At 41.4% G+C, this 22,799-nt stretch overlaps 1 protein-coding gene across 4 annotated transcripts in view; it reads right to left on the bottom strand.

Annotated features, from left to right (window-relative positions):
* LOC129722810 (tyrosine-protein kinase-like otk) overlaps window positions 1-5,942 on the bottom strand; it is a 133,297-nt gene extending 127,355 nt beyond the window's left edge. The window contains exons 1-2 of one of the 4 annotated variants that reach the window (XM_055676581.1): window positions 5,635-5,942; window positions 4,950-5,350 (exon numbers count right to left, since the gene is read on the bottom strand). In XM_055676581.1, coding sequence (XP_055532556.1) covers window positions 4,950-5,004 — 55 coding nt within the window. In that variant the 5' untranslated portion in view covers window positions 5,005-5,350; window positions 5,635-5,942. Of the gene's footprint in view, window positions 1-4,949 lie in introns of all 4 variants that reach the window. The other 3 variants (XM_055676579.1, XM_055676582.1, XM_055676578.1) reach the window with 3 other exon arrangements.
* Between the last annotated feature and the right edge of the window lie 16,857 nt (window positions 5,943-22,799).

The following is a 22,799-nucleotide window of genomic DNA, read 5'->3' as shown; positions in this document are numbered from 1 at the left end:
ACCTCTTGCAGATACTTAATCTTCGACGTATTTATCTTAAACCCAACATTTTGCTTCACGGTTCAGTTAGATGTACTGTTCAGCAACCGCGAAGCAGATGACTGACTGGATTTATTGAGGATCATGCCCCGCGTGTTAAAGGCCGCACGTTTCATAACACCTTCAAGCGCAATAATGGCAGGGAAGACCGTCGCCTTGTCGAAGCGTCTTGGGTGCTTCAAACGGGTTTAATACCGCACTCGGAATCTTCACGCAGTACTAGACACCCTCCATCGTGACGCTAATCAGTCTTGTTGGTCAGGCAGGGGAGCCATTTTCGTCCATAGCTCTACACAGTCTATAGTGTCGTGAGCGGCCTTGAAATCGCTGAATAGCTGATGCGTAGGGGCTTGGTATTCGCGAAACGTTTGGAGGATTTGCCACAGCGTAAAGATTTGGTCCATCGTCGATTGCCCATTCACGAAACCGGCTTGATAACTTCCCACAAACTTTCGTGCTAGCAGCGAGAGACGGCGAAAGATGATCTGAGAGAGCACCTTGTAGGCTGCGTTGAGAGTCGTGATTGCACGGTAGTTCTCTCATTCCTACTTGCCGTTTTTCTTATATACTAGGCATATTACTTACTCCTTCCACTCCTCCGGTAGCTGTTCTGTATCCTAGATCCTGACTATCAGCTGATGCGGACAGAAAGCCAACCTATCCTGCTCCGTTGCAATGCCATCCATTCCAGCTGTATTGTTGTTCTCGAGTTGATTGATAGCATCCTTAACTTCACTTATGGTGGGATGGTACCCGCTGTGCTGACGAAGTCGTTCCTTCTACCGTCTTGGTCCTCTGCCTCTGCGCCATTCAAATGTTCATAGTGTAGGGAGTGCAGCTTCCACCTATCGATCACCTCACGTTCATTCGTTAAGATTCCTGAATCTTTACCCCGACACATTTTAGCTTCTTGTAGAACCTGCGTGTTTTTTAAACGATATAGCTGCTCCATTTCCTCATACTTCAGCTCTTCCAGGCGGCACTTTTTGTCTCGGAAAAGTCTTCGTTTTTGTTTGTATCCACTCACGTTATGACGGGTCCTTTGCTGCAGCATCAATGCTCGCGCTGTCCTGCCTCTTCTCGTCTTGAGTTCTTTGACACTCCTAGTCAAACCAGCCGCTACGTCGATTCCTCTCGACGAATCCTTCCGCTGTGTTGGCAATGGCTGCTTTCACAGTTACTCCAGCAGTCCTCCCTCATCCAACAACGCTGCCTCAAGGCTTTGCACGTACTGAGTAGCGACTTCGCGGAGTTTAAGTCGCTCCAGATTATACCGTGATTGGCGACGGTAGCGGATATTGTTGACAACCGAAAGTCTTCGGCGCATTCTGACCTTCAGGAGGTAGTGGTCAGAATCGACGTTTGCGCCACGACAGGTTTGGTCAATTAAAACGTGCCCGATTTGTGTTTCAGTCTGTTATGGGGTAATCCAGATGTACCGATATGGGAGGCTATGCTGGAAGCAGGTACCACGTATGGCCGTGTTTTTGGGGGCGGCAGAGTCGAAGGCCGTTTTCATTGGTGCGCTGAGCTTTGAATATTCTCACATATCTGAAACCTGATGAACCAAACCAAAACATATGGTAAACAAACCTCTTTGATGTCTGATTTTGTGTTAAATTATCATCATTCGAGAGATGTTACTTTCTTTATTTTATTTAAAGAAAACGATGGCTGAAGCGCATCTAGAGTCAAAAAAATGTTTACGGAAATGCAGTTCTAAGCAGTGGCGTACCGTGACCGAGGGACACCCGGGGCAGAAAAATTGGGTGTCACCCCTTTCTTATCTTGTTATTGAAAATTGTGAGAGTTAGCACGCTCGTTTTTAATTGCACTGAATCTACCCCCATACAATCGACCTCGACCTAATTGATAATTAATCTCACGGGAGTCACCCTTTTGAAGGTGACACGTATGAAAAGTTTTTCTAGGCCTTTAGAAGCACTTTTTGACGATCAAATTTTATTTCTATTGAAATTGGCAATCGACAAAATTTCAAACCTATAGCTCGTTTTATCTCTGATTAGCAAACCCCTTTTGAAATGTTTCTATAGATATATTGTCAATATAACTAAAACGAATTATCCGAGATGTCTTTAAGAGGACGTTTCTTTTCCGTTCGCGGACACTAGTACTTAACGGTTATTAGTTTGATCTAAAAGTGAGCTCGCTGAACCGATCGTCAGCAATCATCATTTACTTTTCGCCAGCATACCGTGCTGCCAATATTGTGACTAATATTTACAGTTAATAAGAATGTATACTTAGAGGTGTATACTTTTACTGGGTCATTACAATAACAAGATATCCCAACTATTGGAAAATTATGTTGGTCAGAAAATAATTTACGTCACTTTATACATAACGGAGGACAACTGAAAATTTGTTTTTCTTTTTCTACTGTTGTCAAAAAAGGTGGATGGACTTTTTAGAAAAATTATTCATTTCTCATAAAGTTACATTCATTATGAACGAAACAAAAATTGAACATTTGAGAAAGGTTCGTTACCAGCCTTCCGACGAAACTTTCTCATGATGCCGGATCAAGAGCGTTGTACCGCAGACAGACGTCCAAGCTGAGTTCTAAACTTGTGTAAAGATTTTTGTAGTAGCAGTTCGTAACCAGATAGCGCTACCAGTGACGCCAGCCTCATACACCAGCAAAAAAATGTATTGTAGCGATAAGGTCACCAGGCGGCGCTAGTATACATGTGATTTATAACGCAATTCTCTTTGAAAATTTACACGGAATTTTCGATCAATTTTGTTCTTGCTTGGACGTCTGTCTGTGGTTGTACAGTCTTCACGTCAACTTTCCGAATACATCTCTTGTTTCTACCAATCAACTGTATGCAGTTCGTTGATTTTCAGTTATTTTTGCAACGAAAAACCTTTGAATCCCGACGAAATCTACGATTGGACGACAGTGAGGTAGATTCGTTGGATTGCATATTTGGGGTACAAATGGAGTCGAGTTCAAACATTCGTTCATTTGCTTGATAGTCAAACCACAGTTTTTGGAAGCACAAGGTCATCATTAACAGAATAAATCCTGCATCATGTAAATGCAATAGAATCGGCGATGCAGTTGGCTTATACTTTAGACATTTTTAGGAAGTATTTGCAAAAATGCAATATTGATAATTTTTCCTCATAAGCCTCGATTTTTTTTTTTTCAAACCAAACGATAATCACGTTGTCAATACGAATGGGTTTATTTTCAAGTTGGTCTTACAAGGTTAATTACTTGGGACCAGTGCTGATAAAAGTCATTTTCCCCAGTAAAATTCTTCGAAAATTACAGCCAATCATTTTCAATTTTCACTTCCAATGATCGCAGCACTCTTTCAGATACACTAGATTTTTGTCCTAGTAACGTGCTGTTATACTCGGATTCACGGTTACGGAATAAAATTTGACGACAAATCCAACCAAATGATCTTCACTTCAAAGCGAAAAAGAAAAACAAACAGACCACTCAACCAAAATGAACCTCACCGAAACACTTTTTCACTGACACTGACCGATGCCTTGACAATCTTCGTTAACTGATAAACTGATTTTGTTGTCTTGCTTCCATCGCATGAAATATAATGAGGTGTTTTGACAGTTCACTTTCATGCAAAAAGCGGGAAGGGAGAACTCTGAAAGGATTGTAAAAAAAATAACGTTTATGGATGCTTTTTTTCACTTTCACTCAAGAGTGTCAACAAATATCAACCCTGCTTGGGACTAATCCACGATAAAAACTTATTTTCGAAGAACACATTAAGAGTATACAAACACATTGTATCAAATATACGAGTTGTTTATATCCTCTCATAAATACAAATTTCTAAACCTTGTTTGAAGAATAAACTTTTGATTTACGAACAAACTTTTAAACCAGCAATGCTCTATGTTTTCCGATCTGGTCAAGTTGTTGTTAAACAAGGAAAAAACGCTTTGAAGGATTCAGGATAAAGTTCTTTGAATGATTTGAAGCGTCATTCTTGGTTCGGTACTCTCGAATTACATAGACTTACTGGTGTTAAAACATTAAAAGCTTTGTCAAATAAAATTATTACCAATTTTCGACAAAAATCGTTGTAAATCTCCAATACGACACAGGTCCCTGCACCGCAATAATTTCTGGTTTATACCAGTAACTATCTCCGTATAATAACTTATGGAGAAAATTTTACACAAAAGTACATGCGATGGAAAAATAATCGTTTATTAAAAAAACATTTGACAAAAAAATGCTTTGGCTTCAAACTCAATTTCATTCTATTACTTTACATTTCTCAGCTAAAGATTAGATGATTCTAGAGAAAGCTTCGAATCAGGTTGGTCCCGAACCGGACTGCATTCTATTTTCGCCAGCATGATCAAACCTTTTAATCATGCTGGCCGACTCAGCGTTATATGAGACTCCATTCGTGACCGAAAAGAAATAAAATAAATAAATCCTTTCTGATTCAGACTCCGTTTGCATGTCTGGGAGCCTTTTTGCAATAATAGCACATTTCCATGCTAAACATTTGCCGCTGGTTTCTTCTACCCTATTGCTTGGCATCTTCGGCCAGCAGTCGTTCGGACTGTAGACTTACTTATAACGTGAGTAATTCTATGCGATATGACAAAAATTTCTTTTTGTTTTTTTCATCTATATCATTTCAACATCTCTATCAAAACTAAACAATAATGCCAATTTTAATCAAAATCTGGAAATAAAAATTAGTTTTTTTTTGTCATATGGCATGGAATTACTCTTATTTATTAAGTCTGTCTTATGAAAGTCGAAAGGAGGTTGATAATACCAACTCTGCTAGAATGATGAAATAACTATTTTCTGCCGAAACTTTAATCCGGCTTTAATTCCAATGGAAAAGTATCTCCGCCTTGATAAAATGCAAAACACAACTCACCAAAGAACGCCGCCAGCGCCACGACCACGATAGTGAATGAACTTTTCTTATACATTTCGAACGCGACTGCCCCTCTTTCTTCCACCCGCGTCCAGTGATTTCCTCGTGGTAAATTACCCCTGCCTCTCCAGTACCGAACGATAAAAACAGAACTTATTTATTATCTTCCACAATCGCCTACTGTTGTACTTTATCTCTCCTCGCTTCACCTTTTATCACTCAATTTTTATTCACGCATTCATTCTTCCTGCCTACTCTCTTCACAGCGCGGCACTTTTCGATTTTATCTCGTTTCTTCGTTTTCTTTGCGACTTCAATCCATTCCTCCTCCAGCACCAACACACATACTCACCCGAGTGGCACTTCTTCCAATTTCACGTTTATTTACACGACGCAGGCTTCTATAAAAATTTTAATTAAAAATTGCACAAAACTCAGGCGTTAAAACTGCTCCCAGAGCGCAGCGATTTTGTACACATATTTTATCAGGGAGACAGTTATTTTTGCGCAACCTTGCTGCACCGGCGTTCGTCCTCTTGGAATTTCGCGTTGATTTAAAGCGGCAGGAGCGCCCGTTTTTCACGTGCTTGTGTATTGAACGAACTAAGAATGTCCCGCAGTTGCAATGCAAACAACCACTGGCCTAAAAGAGCACCTCCGAAACACTACTCCACCCACTACGCACCAATATGGCTCTAAATCCGAGCGGGTCCGACCCAGCGGCCGCTAGTTTTCTACCCAGTTGAAGGGGGTGATTATGGCAATAAGAAAACAACCGCAGATCTGTATCCTACATCCAGCGCCAGGAAGGGCTGTGAAACAATTATTACACCCAAAGTCGAAGTTGGCAACACAACAACGCACAACCGAACGCTACGACCGGCAAGCAGAAACTGGTTTTTGGAGTCCCCTTCGGTTGGTTCGGTTCGTTTTGCATTGGCCGACCGCTTAAAACTCCCGAATAAAACTCCCAGCTCAACTTTACGCGACCAATAATGCTGCTCTACTGCTGCTGCTCCCTTTACCATCGTCTGGCTGAAGAAGAGTTTCGCGCATTGTAATCACCGAGCAGTGTCTTGTTATGCACGTTATCGGTGCATAAGTTACGATTGAACAATATTTCAATACTATTCCCAAACTGCAATATCAAGCTTACGGAGAGAATGCCGAGCAATGCTCCCATGTTCCCGACAAAACCGTGAGAGAGGAACGCCGGTAACACTGGCTGGATTACACACACACCATCAAACATTAATGCTTCTTTGTTTACATTCCAATTGTCTGAGCGGCTGTCAGGTCAAAGCATAATCAGACATGTGTGTATGCGCCTCGGCACGGAAAATCGAGAGGGTGGTGGCGGGCGAGGATTTATGGTGCAACTGCAGCAAGCACTGATTGAGTAAGCTAGTGCGAGAGAGAGAAAGATGAAGAGTGAGGCAATCAAGCACAGGAAAGCTTTACAGTAGAGGACGATCCGCGACGAAGAAAGTAGTTTTTAAATAGTTTATTTGACACGGCACGATACAATTTATGTTTAACTGAGCCAAGTACATTTTTTTTAAATTCTAAATTAGCAGGGAAAAGAGGGAGGCACATTTTTTATATCTCACGGCCGACTACGCGCTAGTGGGGATTAAAGGTGAGATGAGGGGTGTTACAATTTTGTTGTTAACTATACAGAATGTATTCATTTGTACGTGGCTAACCAGTGATGTTCTATTTGAGCAGTTTTGGTCTGAGGTGTCTGCGTAAACATAGAGATGCCGAGTCTTCGTTTTAGTGTCTCCAGCCGGGTGTATCATTCTCTTTCAGTTTGTGACAGAAATTGTATTCTAGCAAATAGATAAAAGAAATCAAATTTTAATGCCAGCATTTTTTATAAACCCGTATAGCTGTGTCATGTACTGGAGATCACCGCTTCCCAGAATGTCTCTAACGGGTACGTTCGGTTGTTTTCCTCGGGCCCGAAGGGAATCTATAAGCTCAGACCTAACACCACAGTATTCGGTACACGACCAAACAACGTGCTCGATGTCATGGTAGCCATCGCCACAAACGCAGTGATGACTGTCTACAAGCCCTATACGAAAGAGATGCGTGTTTAAGGTATAGTGATTGGACATAAGTCTGGACATCACGCGAATGAAGTCCCGACCTACATCCAACCCCTTGAACCATGCTTTCGTCGATACCTTAGGAAAAATGGAATGTAGCCACCGTCCCAGTTCATCTGAGTTCCATGATGATTGCCAACTGTTGAGTGTTCTCTGACGCAAAATGCTATAAAATTCATCATAAGCAATTGGTCTTACATAAATATCGCCATCGATAGCGCCCACCTTAGCTAAAGCGTCAGCCTTTTCATTGCCCGGAATGGAACAATGAGAAGGGACCCACGCTAAAGTAACCCGGTAATTTTTATCTGTTAAAGCACCTAAAAACCGCCGTATTTTCCCCAGGAAATACGGGGTGTGCTTCACAGTCTTCATCGATCGCAGAGCCTCAATGGCACTGAGACTGTCTGTGAAGATGAAGTAGTGGTCTATGGGCAGGGTTTCGATGATCCCAAAAGAGTACTGAATGGCAGCAAGCTCTGCGACGTACACGGAAGCAGGAGCATCGAGTTTGTAGGAGGCGGTAAAATTTTCGTGGAAAACACCGAAGCCAGTGGACTCATCTAGATTAGATCCGTCAGTGTAAAACCTTTTATCATAACTAACATGTTTAAACTTATTGGAAAAATTTTCAGGGATCTCTTGGGGTCGCAATTGATCCGGGATACCAGAAATGTCTTGTTTCATGGTGCTGTCGAAGAATATAGCATTATTAGAAGTATGTAAAAGTGCGACATTGGAGGAATCGTATGAAGAAGGATTAATATCTTGAGCCATATAGTCAAAATATAAAGTCATAAATCTGGATTGAGATTGAAGGTCGACCAACCTCTCGAAATTTTCAATTACTAATGGGTTCATAACTGTGCATCGAATTAGCAACCGGTAAGAGAGATTCCAAAAACGATGTTTCAACGGAAGAATACCCGCTAGCACTTCAAGACTCATCGTATGGGTCGACTGCATGCTACCTAAGGCAATACGCAAACAACGATACTGTAATCATTCCAGTTTGATCAAATGTGTGTTTGCTGCGGAGCGGAAGCAGAAACACCCGTACTCAATTACAGACAATATCGTTGTTTGGTAAAGCCGTAGAAGGTCTCCTGGGTGGGCTCCCCACCAGGTTCCGGTAATCGTACGAAGAAAATTAATCCTCTGTTGGCATTTTTGTGTCAGATACCTAATATGACAAGCCCAGGTGCATTTAGAGTCGAACCAGACCCCGAGATATTTAGCGACTAAAACCTGAGAGATCGTTTTACCCGTTAGTAGGAGCTGCAGCTGAGCTGGATCATGCTTCCTAGAAAAAACGACCAGCTCAGTTTTCTCCGGAGAGAATTCGATACCCAGCTTAAGAGCCCATTCAGACAAATTGTCTAAGGTATCTTGCAATGGTCCTTGCAGATCGCTAGCCTCGCTACCAGTAATGGATACAACGCTATCGTCTGCAAATTGCCTTAGCGTGCATGAATTTGCAAGACATTCATCGATGTCATTGACGTAAAAATTATATAAGAGAGGACTTAAACATGAACCCTGGGGAAGACCCATGTAACTAATTCGGGAAGTTGTCGAATCGCCATGTGAGAAATACATATGCTTTTCTGACAACAAATTGAGCAAAAAGTTATTCAAATTTGGTAAAAGTCCCTGCGAATGAAGTTTCGCGCTTAAAACTTCTACAGAGACAGAGTCAAAAGCCCCCTTAATATCTATGAACGCAGAAGCCATTTGCTCTTTTCGAGCAAAGGCTAGTTGAATTTCAGTAGAAAGCAACGCTAGGCAATCGTTCGTCCCTTTGCCCCGGCGAAAGCCAAATTGAGTATCTGAAAGTAACCCGTTTGTTTCGACCCATTTGTCTAACCGTAAGAGGATCATTTTCTCCATTAATTTCCGGAGGCAAAAGAGCATCGCAATCGGCCTATATGAATTGTGATCAGACGCAGGTTTCCCGGGTTTCCGAATAGCAATGACTTTTACCTCCCTCCAGTCATGCGGAACAATATTTAGCTCAAGAAACTTGTTGAACAAATTCAACAAGCGTCTTTTTGCAGAGTCGGGTAGATTCTTCAACAGGTTGAATTTTATTCTATCTAACCCTGGAGCCTTATTGTTGCACGACAGGAGAGCCATTGAAAATTCCAACATCGAAAATGGAGGCTCTTCCGTAGTTACTAATAACGCGTCGCGAAAGGTTTTCTGTTCCGGTACAGAGTCCGGACAGACCTTTTTGGCAAAATCGAGTATCCAGCGATCTGAATACTCCTCGCTTTCATTCGAAACGTCACGGTTCCGCATGCGCCTGGCGGTATCCCAAAGAGTGCTCATCGCTGTTTCCCTCGACAACGCGTTTACGAACCGCCGCCAGTACCCACGTTTTTTCGCCTTTACTAAGCTCTTCATCTGCCTGCCAAGTGCCTCGTACTTTCGAAGCAGGTTGACAGTGCCGTACTCCCGGTAGTCCTTATACGCCGCGGACCTTCGCACGTACAGCTCAGAGCACTCTTTGTCCCACCATTTGTTGGAAGGGCGCTGTCTAATCGTTACCCCGGGTATCGGTTTCGTCTGAGCTTGAGTCGCAGCGTCGATTATCAAGCCAGCTAAGAACGCGTATTCTTCCTCCGGAGGAAGTTCCTCGTGAATCTCGATAGATTCCGCTATAATAGACTCATAACACTTCCAATCAATATTACGTGTAAGGTCGTAGGAAATATTGATTGGGTTCGGGGGAGTTGAACCATTAGCAATTGATATAACGATTGGAAGATGATCACTACCGTGGGGATCGTTGATTACTTTCCACTGGCAATCTAACGCTAGTGATGTCGAGCAGAGGGATAGGTCAAGCACGCTTTCACGTGCTGGAGGATTAGGTACGCGTGTCGCTTCCCCAGTATTCAAAACTGCCATATTGAAGTCGTCGATCAAGTTACAGATTAAAGAAGATCGGTTGTCGTCGTACAGCGACCCCCATAGCGAACAGTGAGAGTTAAAATCTTCCAAAATCAAAAAAGGTGCGGGAAGCAATTCTGCTATATCAAGGAGTTGCTTCTGTTCAATCCGCGCGGATGGGGGAATATATAACGAAACAAGGCAAAGGTCTTTTCCTTTCATATTCATTTGAATGGCAACAACTTCAATATTCGAGATCGAGGGGAGGTCGATTTTGAAAAAAGAATAGCACTTTTTGATCCCTAAAAGTACCCCTCCACCGTGTGTTGAAATCGTGGAAATTAAGTTGGTCATTTGAATTGAGAAAAGTTTCACAGAGCGCGAACGCATCACAATTGTATGTGTTTATCAAATTTGAAAATAAATCGAAATTGGGGATGATACTTCTGCAGTTCCACTGTAACACAGTGACAAAATTCCTAACCTCTTTCGACGTATCAGTCATCGAAAGATACGATAGCTGAAATGAGGGGCCAAGTTGCTGTGAGTTGCTTCAAATAGGTTTTCACTGTAGGGAGAAGGGCAAGAAGAATGTTTTGAAGGGGATCTGGTATGTTGAATGTTTTAAATATCCAGTCCATAATATCAGAGAATTTTATGAACCCTGTTTCTTTTATGTCTTCTGATCGAGAAATGGGTGCACATGGGGTTTTTGGTGCCCCAGGAAGCGGTGGGTACTCCTGGTTTGATTTGCAATTAAAACCGGGGGGTACTTGCTTCGGTTTTTCTTCACCGCTTCCTTTCTGTGTTGTCTTATTGGTCATTCCGCTAGGGGTTATCTTACGACCTTTGCGAGAAAGATTAGGAGAGTTGAACATTCTCCTCTTCCTAGATCCCTCTGGCAAGGCATAAGAACACCCTTCGACGGGATCGTCAGATGTACCCTCATCGGTTGGCAAAAAAGAAAAGATGTTTCCTGTCGAGGGTGGCTCAGCCCTCTTAAGCATTTCTGCAAAAGAGCGCATTGATCGTTCCTTAAGGGAACGCTTAATTTTTTCCTCGCGCTGTTTGTACGCGGGACACGCCGAAAAGTCATGCCGAGTTCCCTCGCAGTAGACACTTTTCAGTATCCTCACTGCAAGCGGTCTCAGCATGATTGCCTCCGCACTTGCTGCAGCGTGCCTTGTTGCAGCAATAGGTGGCTGTATGACCTAACTGCTTGCAGTTTTGGCAATGCATGACCCGCGGTACAAACAGGCGTACAGGCAGACAAACCCTGTCCAAAGAGATGTAGTTCGGCAGTGCGGATCCGGCGAATGTTACACGGAAGGAATCCGAAGGGAGGAATTTCTTCTTCCCTTCTTCGATGGATACAGAATGTAATTGCTTGACATCCAGTATCTTTACATCTTGAATCAGGGGGTTCTTGAAGCAGCCAACCCCGTGACGCAAAATGTCATCGACCGTGAGGCTTCCTTCGGTAACCACACCGTCGATCTCCACGTCCTTGGCAGGGATGTACACGCGGTACTCCCTTGTAAAGAGCTCGTAGCTAGCAATTTCGTTTGCTTGCTTCAAGCTACTCACGACAACTCGCAGTTTGTTCGGTCTAACCTTCGTAATTTCGGTTACGGCCGAAAACTGTTTCGCCAGGTCCTTGCCTATTTGTATAATGTTGAGAGGCTTCTTTATGGGCCTAAAGTATACTACGAACGGACCTTTCGAAGCATCTGGGTAAGCTTTCACCCGTGTTGCCGGTACCCTTGGTACGGGGCTAGGTAGCGGGGAAGGTAGAGGGGAATTGATGGGGGAGATCTCAATCTCTTCCCCATTTGTTTCCACATCCAGGAATAGTTGCACCTGCATATCGTCCATTTTGCGGGAGCGTTACGCTCTACCGCACACAAACGATATATATTCGAATGGGGGGGGGGGGTGGTGGGATCAAGTAGTTGTACAATGGATCAAAATAAAAAAAAAACAGTAATACTAATACTAATAACAATAGTAATAATAGTAATAATAATAATAATAATAATTATAACAATAATAATAATAATAATAATAATAATAATAATAATAATAATAATAATAATAATAATAATAATAATAATAATAATAATAATAATAATAATAATAATAACAATAATAATAATAATAATTATAATAATAACAATAATAATAATAATATTAATAATAATGATAAAAATTCTAAAGTGAATACTTCACCGAACGGCTAAGTCACGACCTCACGGCTGATAGTTGGATTAATCGAGTGTCTCCGCAGAACAAACAATGACAATCCAGCTTCGTGTTGTGACACAGTGGCCGTATCTTACACTCGACCTTGTAGATGCCACTTGTAGTTGACTTCCACTCGCTCGATCGTATGATGGTCCGTGCCGCTAGCGGGGTAACAGCGGTGCGGGAGAATTATTCTTGCTGATATATCAGCTGCGTATCAGATCACTGGCGGGGTAGCCTGCCCCTACCAGTGTGCAGAAGATGTTTCTGCCGATATATTGCAGGCTATTGTTATCGCACACAAGAACTAATCGAAAAAAAAACACCCGTACGATAACTCGTGTATTGTTATTATGCGAATCAAACGGAGATAAACAATTTGCGTCTAATCAAGACGAAAGCAAAACAACGAATGACGAAGAAAGTAGAATCCATACGATTTTTTTTGTCGAGCAACTAAAGTAGCATACTTGGTTTGTGCTGCAAACAATTTGTGTCTAACCAAAGGGAAAACTACATTAGGGGAAGGAGCATCGCTACAACTGGGAATGTCAAACGTACAGATAAGACCATATAAAACAGGAGAGATTTACTAATTCGCAGACATTATAATTGGTGATAATTTAACTCGGTTGTATCACAAAAGTTTATTTTATTCACTTTTTGGCATTTAGCTGCTATTGGAACGGCTCCGAAGTTCTATTTTCGATCCAATACAATGTTTTTGATAAGTCGATAATGAAACTAGGGTAAGGAACGGCTTAAGCAGTAGCGCCTGTTTTAATCAGTCGCAGAAAACAGGCCTCAAACTCCTGATTTTTGATCAATATCGACAATTTCAATGATGGAAACGAAAACCTTGATTGTCTAGCTATCTTACGAATACAAGAAATACTGTTAACCACAAAGAAATCTGTGAACAAACCTCATTTGAAACAAAATCAAAAAAGCCTGCATAACAGATGGAAACTGCTTAAAATAGGTTCGGCGTGATTGGAATAGTGTCCCTCGATTGGTAACTTTAATTGATTATTGTTAAAGTTTGCTAACTTAGTTTTACAATCTGAAAACAGATTCTGACAGAGAAAAAGATAGAGAACAGATTGACATACTACCTTTTGAATTTCACCCAACACATTTAGATTATTTCGTTTGAATGCATAGGCGGTTCCTAGAGCTGCTTAGAATATGTTCCCTAAAAAATATGGTCGTTAACAATTTTCAAAAAAAATTATGCGAATGTATGTGATTCTTCAATCATTCAATATTTTTTTGATCTCGATTAATACCCGCAAATCTAATAGCATAAATAAGCTGTTCAAATTCACCGTCGTGGAACATGAATTCCGACAAAAAACACAAGGATTTTAATGTTTTCTATTAATTTTGGAAACTACTTGCTGTTTTAACATATTTACTGGTAGGATAGAACTCCAATCGTGAGCAAAATGACATTGGTTTATTCTTTTGTTGTAATATTCAGTTGAACAAAATGCGCTTCACAAAAATGTGTTACACACTTAAATATTATAACCGAGTACGGTGAAATAAATTATCAAGGTTTTAACAGCTGAGATCTCTATAAAAATCTCGGTAAAACATCAAAATACCGAAGTCCTGTAAAACCAACAATTGAAAATCTGTCGAACATTAACGAGATTCTCAGTGATATTTTACCGAGATACTCGTGAAATGATTCCGCAACTCGTTTTAATATCCTGAGCACTGGGCAATTTCAACGGTCAAATTATTACGGGAACTTCGGTAATATTCACTGCGTTTTGCGATTTTTCAGATTAACCCAAAAAATTATCAAAACGATTTAATATGCGTATAAATTTATGACCCACCAAGTCAATTGATTCAACTAATCACAGTATGGGTAAAAAACGGAAGAGTTCTGTTGCTTCCAGTATATAAAGCAACATTCATCACTCTGCAACTTCCATCCTGTGATGCGAGTCAATAACCTACAAAATTGATTAAAGAAAGAAACAATCGTTTTCTTGTAATATTGTTTGCAATGAACAAAAACAAGATCTGAGATAAAAAGTGTCTACTCACTCAATATTTGAATTAATCTTTTTTCTAAAGGGGGGATTTGTTAGTAGCTTAAGTATTTATGATAAATATTAGTAAGTAATGAGTATGTGTGTCCAATCACAAATGGTGACTTCTTAACACTGTTAGAAATTTGTAATTTCAATTGTTAGGATTTGTTTGCTTTCGCAATTAGGACTTATCGTTTGTAGGGATTTTAACCTACTTGTCAGAAAAGGGGAAGTAAACTTACAACTAACCTTATTGCTAACTTTTTGGCTATGAAGAGAGCTTATCGTAGCAATTGAGAATTGCAACGATTTTTGTCGAAAATTGTTAATAATTTTATTTGCCATAGCTTCTAATGTTTCTAATGTAATTTGAGGGTACCAAACCAAGGAAGATGCTTCAAAATCATTCTCAGGATTTTATTCTGAATCCTTTGAAGCGTTTTCTTCCTTGTTGAACAGCAACTTGACCAGATCGGTACAGTATAAAAGTTAATCTTAATAAACCTGCTCCTTTCACATCTTAACCATCACAAAACTAACCATGAAAATTGATGGTGTAGAATTCGTTATTTTGACAGTTCTGTTTTCAGAAATTCGATAAGAGCTTCCTTCGTTCGACGAGATCTCGGTTAGATCATGATGTATAGATACATGGTGTAACCTTTTGATCAAAAAGTAGGCGCGCGGTGAGGTAGCTTTTTCGCGCTGAAGGGATGGAGACGAATCATCGCTAAGTGACAGCAAATTTTCGAAAACAACACTTCATTTGTTTTCGCTAGATCTGGTGGTTGTTTTTTACGGTTTTTACCGAATGAGTATAAAATACGTGCGTAATTAGATAAATACTGCGAATTGTTCCGGTGAGCGCTACCGATGCAAGCATATCAAAGCTTATTTTGCAATTTTGCAGCTGAAAATTTAAATGTTGTTTATAAACAATCCGATCTCATGTCAACAGATTTTGACTGACTAGGCGTTTGACATACCGTTACAGTCTATACATCATGATTTAACCGAGATATCGTCGAACGAAAGAAGCTTTTACCGAATTTCCGAAAACAGAACTGTCAAAAAAACGAAAAAAAAATGATAGCAGGGTACCGAGATTCGGTATTTCGGTTCACTGAACTCAAAAATTCTCTGTTTTAAGGAAATTTTCGGCAAACAAATTTACGGTATGCCGGTGAAGACGTTCGGTTTACGATTTTTCAGTAATATTTTACCGGAACCACGGCAAACCAAAAAAGTTTTTAAGTAGTCCGGTATTTTACTTTACCGCGGAAACATTATACAGTTAAGTATGTAAGATTATGTCAATCAGTACAACAATTTGATGATTCTTTATCTTTTGCAGAGAACCACCGAACGAAAACAGGAGGTGTTCAACACACTTATTTTTTTTTCTCTTTTAGTCAATTCTGGACCGATTTCCAATATTTTAGCAGTTTTTCAAAGCAGATAAACAGAGCTTTTAAAATATTTACGGGTTTGTACTACTTACTTACTTATTTACTTAGATGGCCGTTCGTCCTAAGACATGGCCTGCATAACGTGGTTCCGCCAATTCATCCGGTCCATGGCTGCCTGCTTCCAGTTCAGCGGGCACCCGGTACTTTGCAGATCGTGCTCCATCTGGTCCACCCATCTCGCTCGTTGCGCCCCTCGCCTTCTCATTCCCGCCGGATTTGAAGCGAACACCAATTTTGCAGGGTAGCTATCCGGCATTCTAGCTACATGCCCTGCCCAGCGTATCCTTCCAGCTTTATCCACTTTCTGAATACTGGGTTCACCGTAGAGGCGCGCAAGCTCGTGGTTCATCCTACGCCTCCACACTCCGTTCTCCTGCACACCGCCAAAGATGGTTCTTAGCACCCGACGTTCAAAAACTCCGAGTGCTCGCAAGTCCTCCTCGAGCATTGTCCACGTCTCATGCCCGTAGAGAACGACCGGTCTTATTAGCGTTTTGTACAGGATACACTTGGTGCGAAGACTCAGATTATGCGACCGTAGTTTTTTATGGAGCCCATAGTAGGCACGACTTCCACTGATAATACGTCTCCTTATCTCCCGGCTGGTATCGTTATTCTCAGTTACCAGAGAGCCGAGGTACACGAACTCGTCGACCACCTCGAACTCATCCCCGTCGATTGTTACCGTATTGCCTAGGCGTGCCCTGTCGTGCTCGGACCCACCTGCAAACATATACTTAGTTTTTGACGTATTAATCTTCAGTCCGATCCTATCTGCTTCACGTTTCAGTCGGGTATACTGGTCTGCCACCGTCTCAAATTTTCTGCCGACAATATCCACGTCATCCGCAAAGCAAATACATTGACCTGATCTGTTGAAAATCGTGCCCCGCATGTCAAACCCCGCTCGTCTCATAACACCCTCTAGCGCGACGTTAAACAATAAGCAGGAGAGACCATCACCTTGTCGGAGCCCCCTGTGAGACTCGAATGGGTCCGACGTTCCACCCGAAATTCTCACACAACACTTCACATCCTCCATCGTAGCCTTAATCAGTCTTGTCAGCTTCCCCGGGAAGCCGTTTTCGTCTAGAATTTTCCATAGCTCTTGTCGGTTTATTGAATCGTATACGGCTTTAAAATCGACGAAAAGATGGTGTGTAGGGACTCTAAACTCACGGCACTTTTGGAGGATCTGCCGCAGTGTAAAGATTTGGTCAGTCGTAGACCGTCCTTCCATGAAGCCGGCCTGATAGCTTCCTACAAACCTGCTGGCTAATGGTGACAGGCGTTGGAATATGACCTGGGTAAACACTTTGTAGGCGGCATTCAGGACTGTGATCGCTCGATAGTTCTCGCAGTCTAGTTTGTCGCCCTTTTTGTATATGGGTAGATAACCCCTTCTTTCCACTCCTCCGGTAGCTGCTCTGTTTCCCAGATCTCAACGATCAGCCGATGCAGCGAGCTAGCCAGTTCGTCGGGGCCCATCTTAATAAGCTCAGCTCCGATGCCGTCTTTTCCGGCCACTTTGTTGTTCTTGAGCTGCCGGATCGCATCCTTAACTTCGCTTATTGTTGGGGTGGCACATCTTCGTCGTTCGTTGCACCGACCACGTCTTCTCCGCTCCTGTTGTGGTCTCCTGCTTGCACGCCATTCAGGTGTTCATCGTAGTGCTGCTTCCACCTTTCGATCACCTCACGATCATCCGTCAAAATGCCTCCATTCTTATCCCTACACATTTTGGCTCGTGGGACAAAGCCTCTGCGGGATCCGTTGAGTTTTTGGTAGAACTTTCGTGTTTCGTGTGTACGGTGCAGCTGCTCGAATTCCTTAAATTCCTCCTCTTCCTGGCGACGCTTTTTTTCCTTGAAGAGTTGGACTTGCTGCCTCCGTTTCAGTCTATATCGCTCCACATTCTGACGGGTGGCTCTACGCAGCATTGTTGCCCGCGCTGCGTTCTTCTCGTCCAAAATCTGCCGACATTCTTCGTCAAACCACTCGTTACGTCGATTCGGTTGCACGTGTCCCAGGACTTTCTCCGCAGCACTGCTGATAGCTGTTTTCACGGCATTCCAGCGATCCCCTAGAGGGGCTTCTTCAAGCTCTCCCTCTTCTGGCAGTGCAGTTTCGAGCGATGACGCGTACTGTGTTGCGATGTCGTGTTGCTTCAGTCGCGCGAGATTATACCGTGGCGGGCGACGGTACCGTATGTTATTCACAACGGATAGTTTTTGGCGTATCTTAACCATCACTAGGTAGTGATCCGAATCGATGTTAGCGCCTCGATGTGATCTGACATCGAAGAAGGTGCTACGTATGGCCATGTTCTTGGAGGTGGCGAAGTCGATTAGTCTGAGGCCATTTTCATTCGTCAGCTGGTGTGCATTGAATCGTCCAATCACCGGTCTGTACTCCTCGTCCTGGCCAACCTGAGCGTTGTGATCCCCCATGATGATCTTGACATCATGTTTTGGGCAGCGGTCATATACACTCTCCAACTGCGCGTAGAATTCGTCCTTGTCGTCATCGGTACTTCCGAGGTGTGGGCTATGCACGTTGATAATACTAATGTTGAAGAAACGGCCTTTGATCCTCAACCTGCACATTCTAGGGCTGATTGGCCACCACCCGATCACCCGCTTCTGCATCTCGCCCATCACTATAAAAGCTGTTCCCAGCTCATGTGTGCTTCCTCTCTGGTAGATGGTGTGACCATCCCTGTACGTACGCACCATCGTCCCCTTCCAGCATACCTCCTGCAGCGCTACGATGTTGAACTTGCGGGTCTTCAATTCCTCGGAAAGCACGCGCGTACTTCCTAGGAAGTTGAGAGATCGGCAGTTCCATGTAAACGTAAACGGGTTTGTACTAATATCACTGAAACATGTTAAGTTATTTGAGTTTAAATCTAATTTTTTACACTTTTTCACGCAATTTTTCAACCAAACTTGAAATTTGCCACCTGTTTTTGTAAGAAAGATACTACAAAGGCACTTAAATTTTGAAAGTATTTTCAATGACGAATCAAACAAAAGTAGTTTTGTGCAAATCGGTGAATATTTAGTTCAATATTTAATTCACAGAATTGTACCAATATAACCAAAACATGTTGAGTTATTCAACTCTTGCATGCCCGTTGCAATATTCAAAAAATTCTTCTAACCCAAAACTCAATCAAATTTGATCAAACAAGTTTCCAAATAACCAAAAAAAAAAAGGATTAAATGTTTTTAAAGTAATCTTAGTTGAGGGTTAATTACGTTAAATTTGGAGCAGCTCGTGAACCAAAATAAACAAATTTTAACCTGAAATATCGTTTTTTTCGTTTCCAAACTAGCTGTAAATGATATTTTTCAGTACAGAAATCATCATTTATCTTTAGCATATCGAGAAAAAAGCACATTGTCAAAAGAATGTATGGATTTCAATGGTGATCAATTTCACCCCAATTTACCTCATAGTACCTTAAAGAATTATCGAATTTATTTCATGAAGTAGACGATAGAAATTTCACCAATAGTCATAGAGGGTTACTGGAGCACATACCAGTACTTGTTTTAAAATTATACTATTTCGGGAAAAATGTACATGAAGCTAGTTGATGGGAAATTGTTATAAAAATTGATCAATTTCACCCCGTTCCATGGTACCGTGACCAGGATTCGCACCAATTTGCCATCACGCACTTGGCTATCGTGAGTCAGGTTTTGCTTCCAGTGATTCTGCCTTTTATGCTCTTCGAAATTCTGCCTTTCTTATTTCCGCCTTTTGAAATATTTTGCCTAGTGTGTACGGTCGAAAAATTCTGCCTTTCGTGCTTCTGCCTTTTGTGATTCTTCCTTATGCACAGTGGTTTAAAACGCGAAAAACGTGATCGTCAGTCTTTTGAGTATAAAAATGCCTTTTAAATGCTACAGTGTATTCGACAAAGTTTTTGTAAATCTTAAGGGGCATCTTTTGATGTAAATAAATTTTTGATTAATTCACCTAAAAGTGAGATAAAAATTTTATTTTTTTATTCACTTATCAAATCAAAACGAACTCTTGAGCAAAGTTGTAGACAATCTTATGTAGAAAAATTTTGCTGAAGACACTTTGGTTCTGTCTCTTGAAAATCGACCACACACAGGTAGTTTTATACACAGACATCCTTGAAGTTTCTAAAAATCGAAAAATACGAAATAACATTTTCTGAAGTGATTTTAGAGGCCTACTATGTTATAGACATTTTTTTTTATTTAAAAAATACATCATTCTGCCGAACACACCTTGGGAAATTTTTCAACTTTTTTATAGGATTTAGGACATCTTAGATAAAAAAATGCACTTTTCCAAAATAAAATTTCTCAAAGAGCTGCAAAAACAACAGTCTTTACTCGGAAGACGGGGATCAGTACTAGCTTCCCCAGGTGGTTTCACTAGTTTTTGCAGTCTCTTAAAGACTTGGGCATGGGTGAATAAATTAATTTTTCTCTGTTTTTCGGCGTTTTTTCATGTTTTTGAAGTAGAATACTTCTCTCAGGAAGTTCGGCTACATAGGGATGTGAAATGATAATTGCAATTTTATTATTCGCACTATTGTACTATTGAAAGTTGTCAAACCTTGTCAAAACGAAAAATTCGACCTCTGATTGGTCGTTATATGATTGCTTCCCAAGCACGGTCGACAGAATAATATACCTTGCAAGTTATAACATGCTATTTGGCCTATATAAGAGCCTGTTTCAGCCGAAGCCGCTCATAATAGTTCTAGACAGCAACAACAGCAGTCGCCCTTCCTTAGCAGCAGCACTAGCCCTGTGGTTGGTCACCACGTCTCAGGAGCAGCGCGGTTTTTCTCAACGTTTGTCGCCAGACTGCCATTATTCCCCCCGTGTTGGGGCAGCGTGAAGATTGCCATCAGGAAATCCAATTTTGAACATCAAAATGCCTTTTTCAAGGCAAATAAACAAGTCATTGAAAGTTAATAATTTTTTGACAACGTAAGCAACGTAAGCATTCTGTGTTGGATCCTAGCAATTTAAATCTGTTGCGCCCGTCTAATTCACTGAATGTGAAATAGCTCCCACAGTGCATGTTGTCCGTGTATCTTAACTGCCCCCTGTTAGGGCAGCTCAAAGGTTGCGACCAGCAACCGATTTTGAACCGCAAAATGCCTTTTTCAAGGCAAATAAACAAGTAATTGAAGGTTAATAATTTTCTGGCATCAACACAAGCGGACATTCTGTGCGGGATGCAATCAAATTCTGTTGTAGTTGTCTAATTTTTACTTTATTTAGTAAACCCCCCACGGCAGGGGCAGCGCAAAGGCTGCGATCAGCATAACCGACTTTGAATAATAAACTGCCCTGTTAGAACGCATTCACAAAAGCAGTTAGTTCGACTATGCAGAGCTAATATGAAGTCGATTCAATCAATCAGCATGAACAGAATTTGGTCGTCTCCCAGCTGCCAAGTTGCAACATGATGCAACACGCAACAGCGAGCAAACGAAATCGCTTGATGTTACAAACCGCAATAAGATACGGGTTAAAACCGTTGCGTGTGCGAGAGCACCATCGGTGTTTATTCGCTGGATACAAAAATCATATGCGAATTGTGAAATAATTTGTCTGAAGAACATTAGGGAATGGAACAACTGAACTGAAAGGCGTGGCCTATTTCGTAGCACCCTTCGACTATAAAAGAGTGTTTCTGGGAAAACTAGCTACATTCATTAGTCGGAAGGTGAGCTGGATGGACCTCCGGGTTGCGCCTGTGGCTGCCTTCAAATTAAACAAATCACTTGCCCTGTGGTTGGTCACCACGTCTCAGGCCTTTGCCTGAGAACGAACGCCAACGCGAGCGATCGGGCGAGATTTTTGCCGTACATCACCGGCACTTCCTCTAATGGAAAAGTTGGATCATTACAGAGATGCGATTGCATTATATCCGATTTGGAATTGAACAATTGTTCTTTAGAGGACAAACAAAACACTTAATTTGAAGAGTTAATAGTTTTGGGTACCAGTAGCAGTATGGTAACAGCCTCAGCGGTAGGTGCTGCCGGTACTTCCATGAGGCGGATGTTATAAGGAAGTAAATGGAAGCGGCACGGCGAAACAGTTCGGGTGTGCTTAGACGCGTGTCATTTTTCGTTGTTGTTATCATTCCCCACATGAAACGACGCGCTTTCGTACGATAGCGGCGGTATTAGCGGTAGATGCATTTGCCAACACTTACTCCAGTAAATCCGTGTCTAATTTTCAATGTGAAAACACCTTTCTATTGTGTTGGCCGTGCGCATTAGGCCTCTGCCAGGCTAAACGCGAAAAGCGGTGCGAACCGATTCACCCGGCCGTAGGTTAATGTACAGCCGTAAGTAGAGCTGTGTAAAAGTATTCTACTTCAACCTTGCGGTCGTGGCTTTGCACACAACCCTCCTGTGATTTTTTTTTCTTAAAAGATGTACAAAATCGAAACGATTTTTGATTTTTCATTAAAAAGTACGAATAGCATTTATATTTACGGCACCGTGCATTATTTGGAAAACATACAAATTAGAAAAAATTGATTTTTTCCGAAAACAATTGTTATGTCACTAGTGTATGCAAATGCCAAGGTTTTTTTTAACAAAATAAGAAACATTCTTTGACGTTTTTCTAATGCTTGAATTCTGAAAAGAAAAAGTCAGCTCAGAGATAGATACCCTTATTTTTCTTAATTTTGTCCATACGTAGATATTTTGGTATGGATTAGGTACTTCCGTATGGACAAAATAAGAAAAATAAGGATATCTATCTCTGAGCTGACATTTTCTTTTCAGAATTCAAGCATTGGAAAAACGTCAAAGAATGTTGCTTATTTTGTTAAAAAAACCCTGGCATTTGCATACCCTAGTGACATAACAATTATTTTCGGAAAAAAAAAAACAATTTTATCTATTTTGTATGTTTTCCAAACAATGCACGGTGCCGTAAATATAAATGCTATTCGTACTTTTTAATGAAAAATCAAAAATCGTTTCGATTTTGTACATTTTTTAAGAAAAAACCTCAATTAATCCACCTAGCGGTCAGACTCAGCCTTTCTCATTCA

The sequence above is a fragment of the Wyeomyia smithii genome, chromosome 2 (assembly GCF_029784165.1).
Source record: "Wyeomyia smithii strain HCP4-BCI-WySm-NY-G18 chromosome 2, ASM2978416v1, whole genome shotgun sequence".
In the NCBI taxonomy this organism is placed as follows: domain Eukaryota; kingdom Metazoa; phylum Arthropoda; class Insecta; order Diptera; family Culicidae; genus Wyeomyia; species Wyeomyia smithii.
The sequence above is the reverse complement of the archived record's forward strand: the minus strand, read 5'-3'. Positions and strand labels throughout refer to the sequence as shown.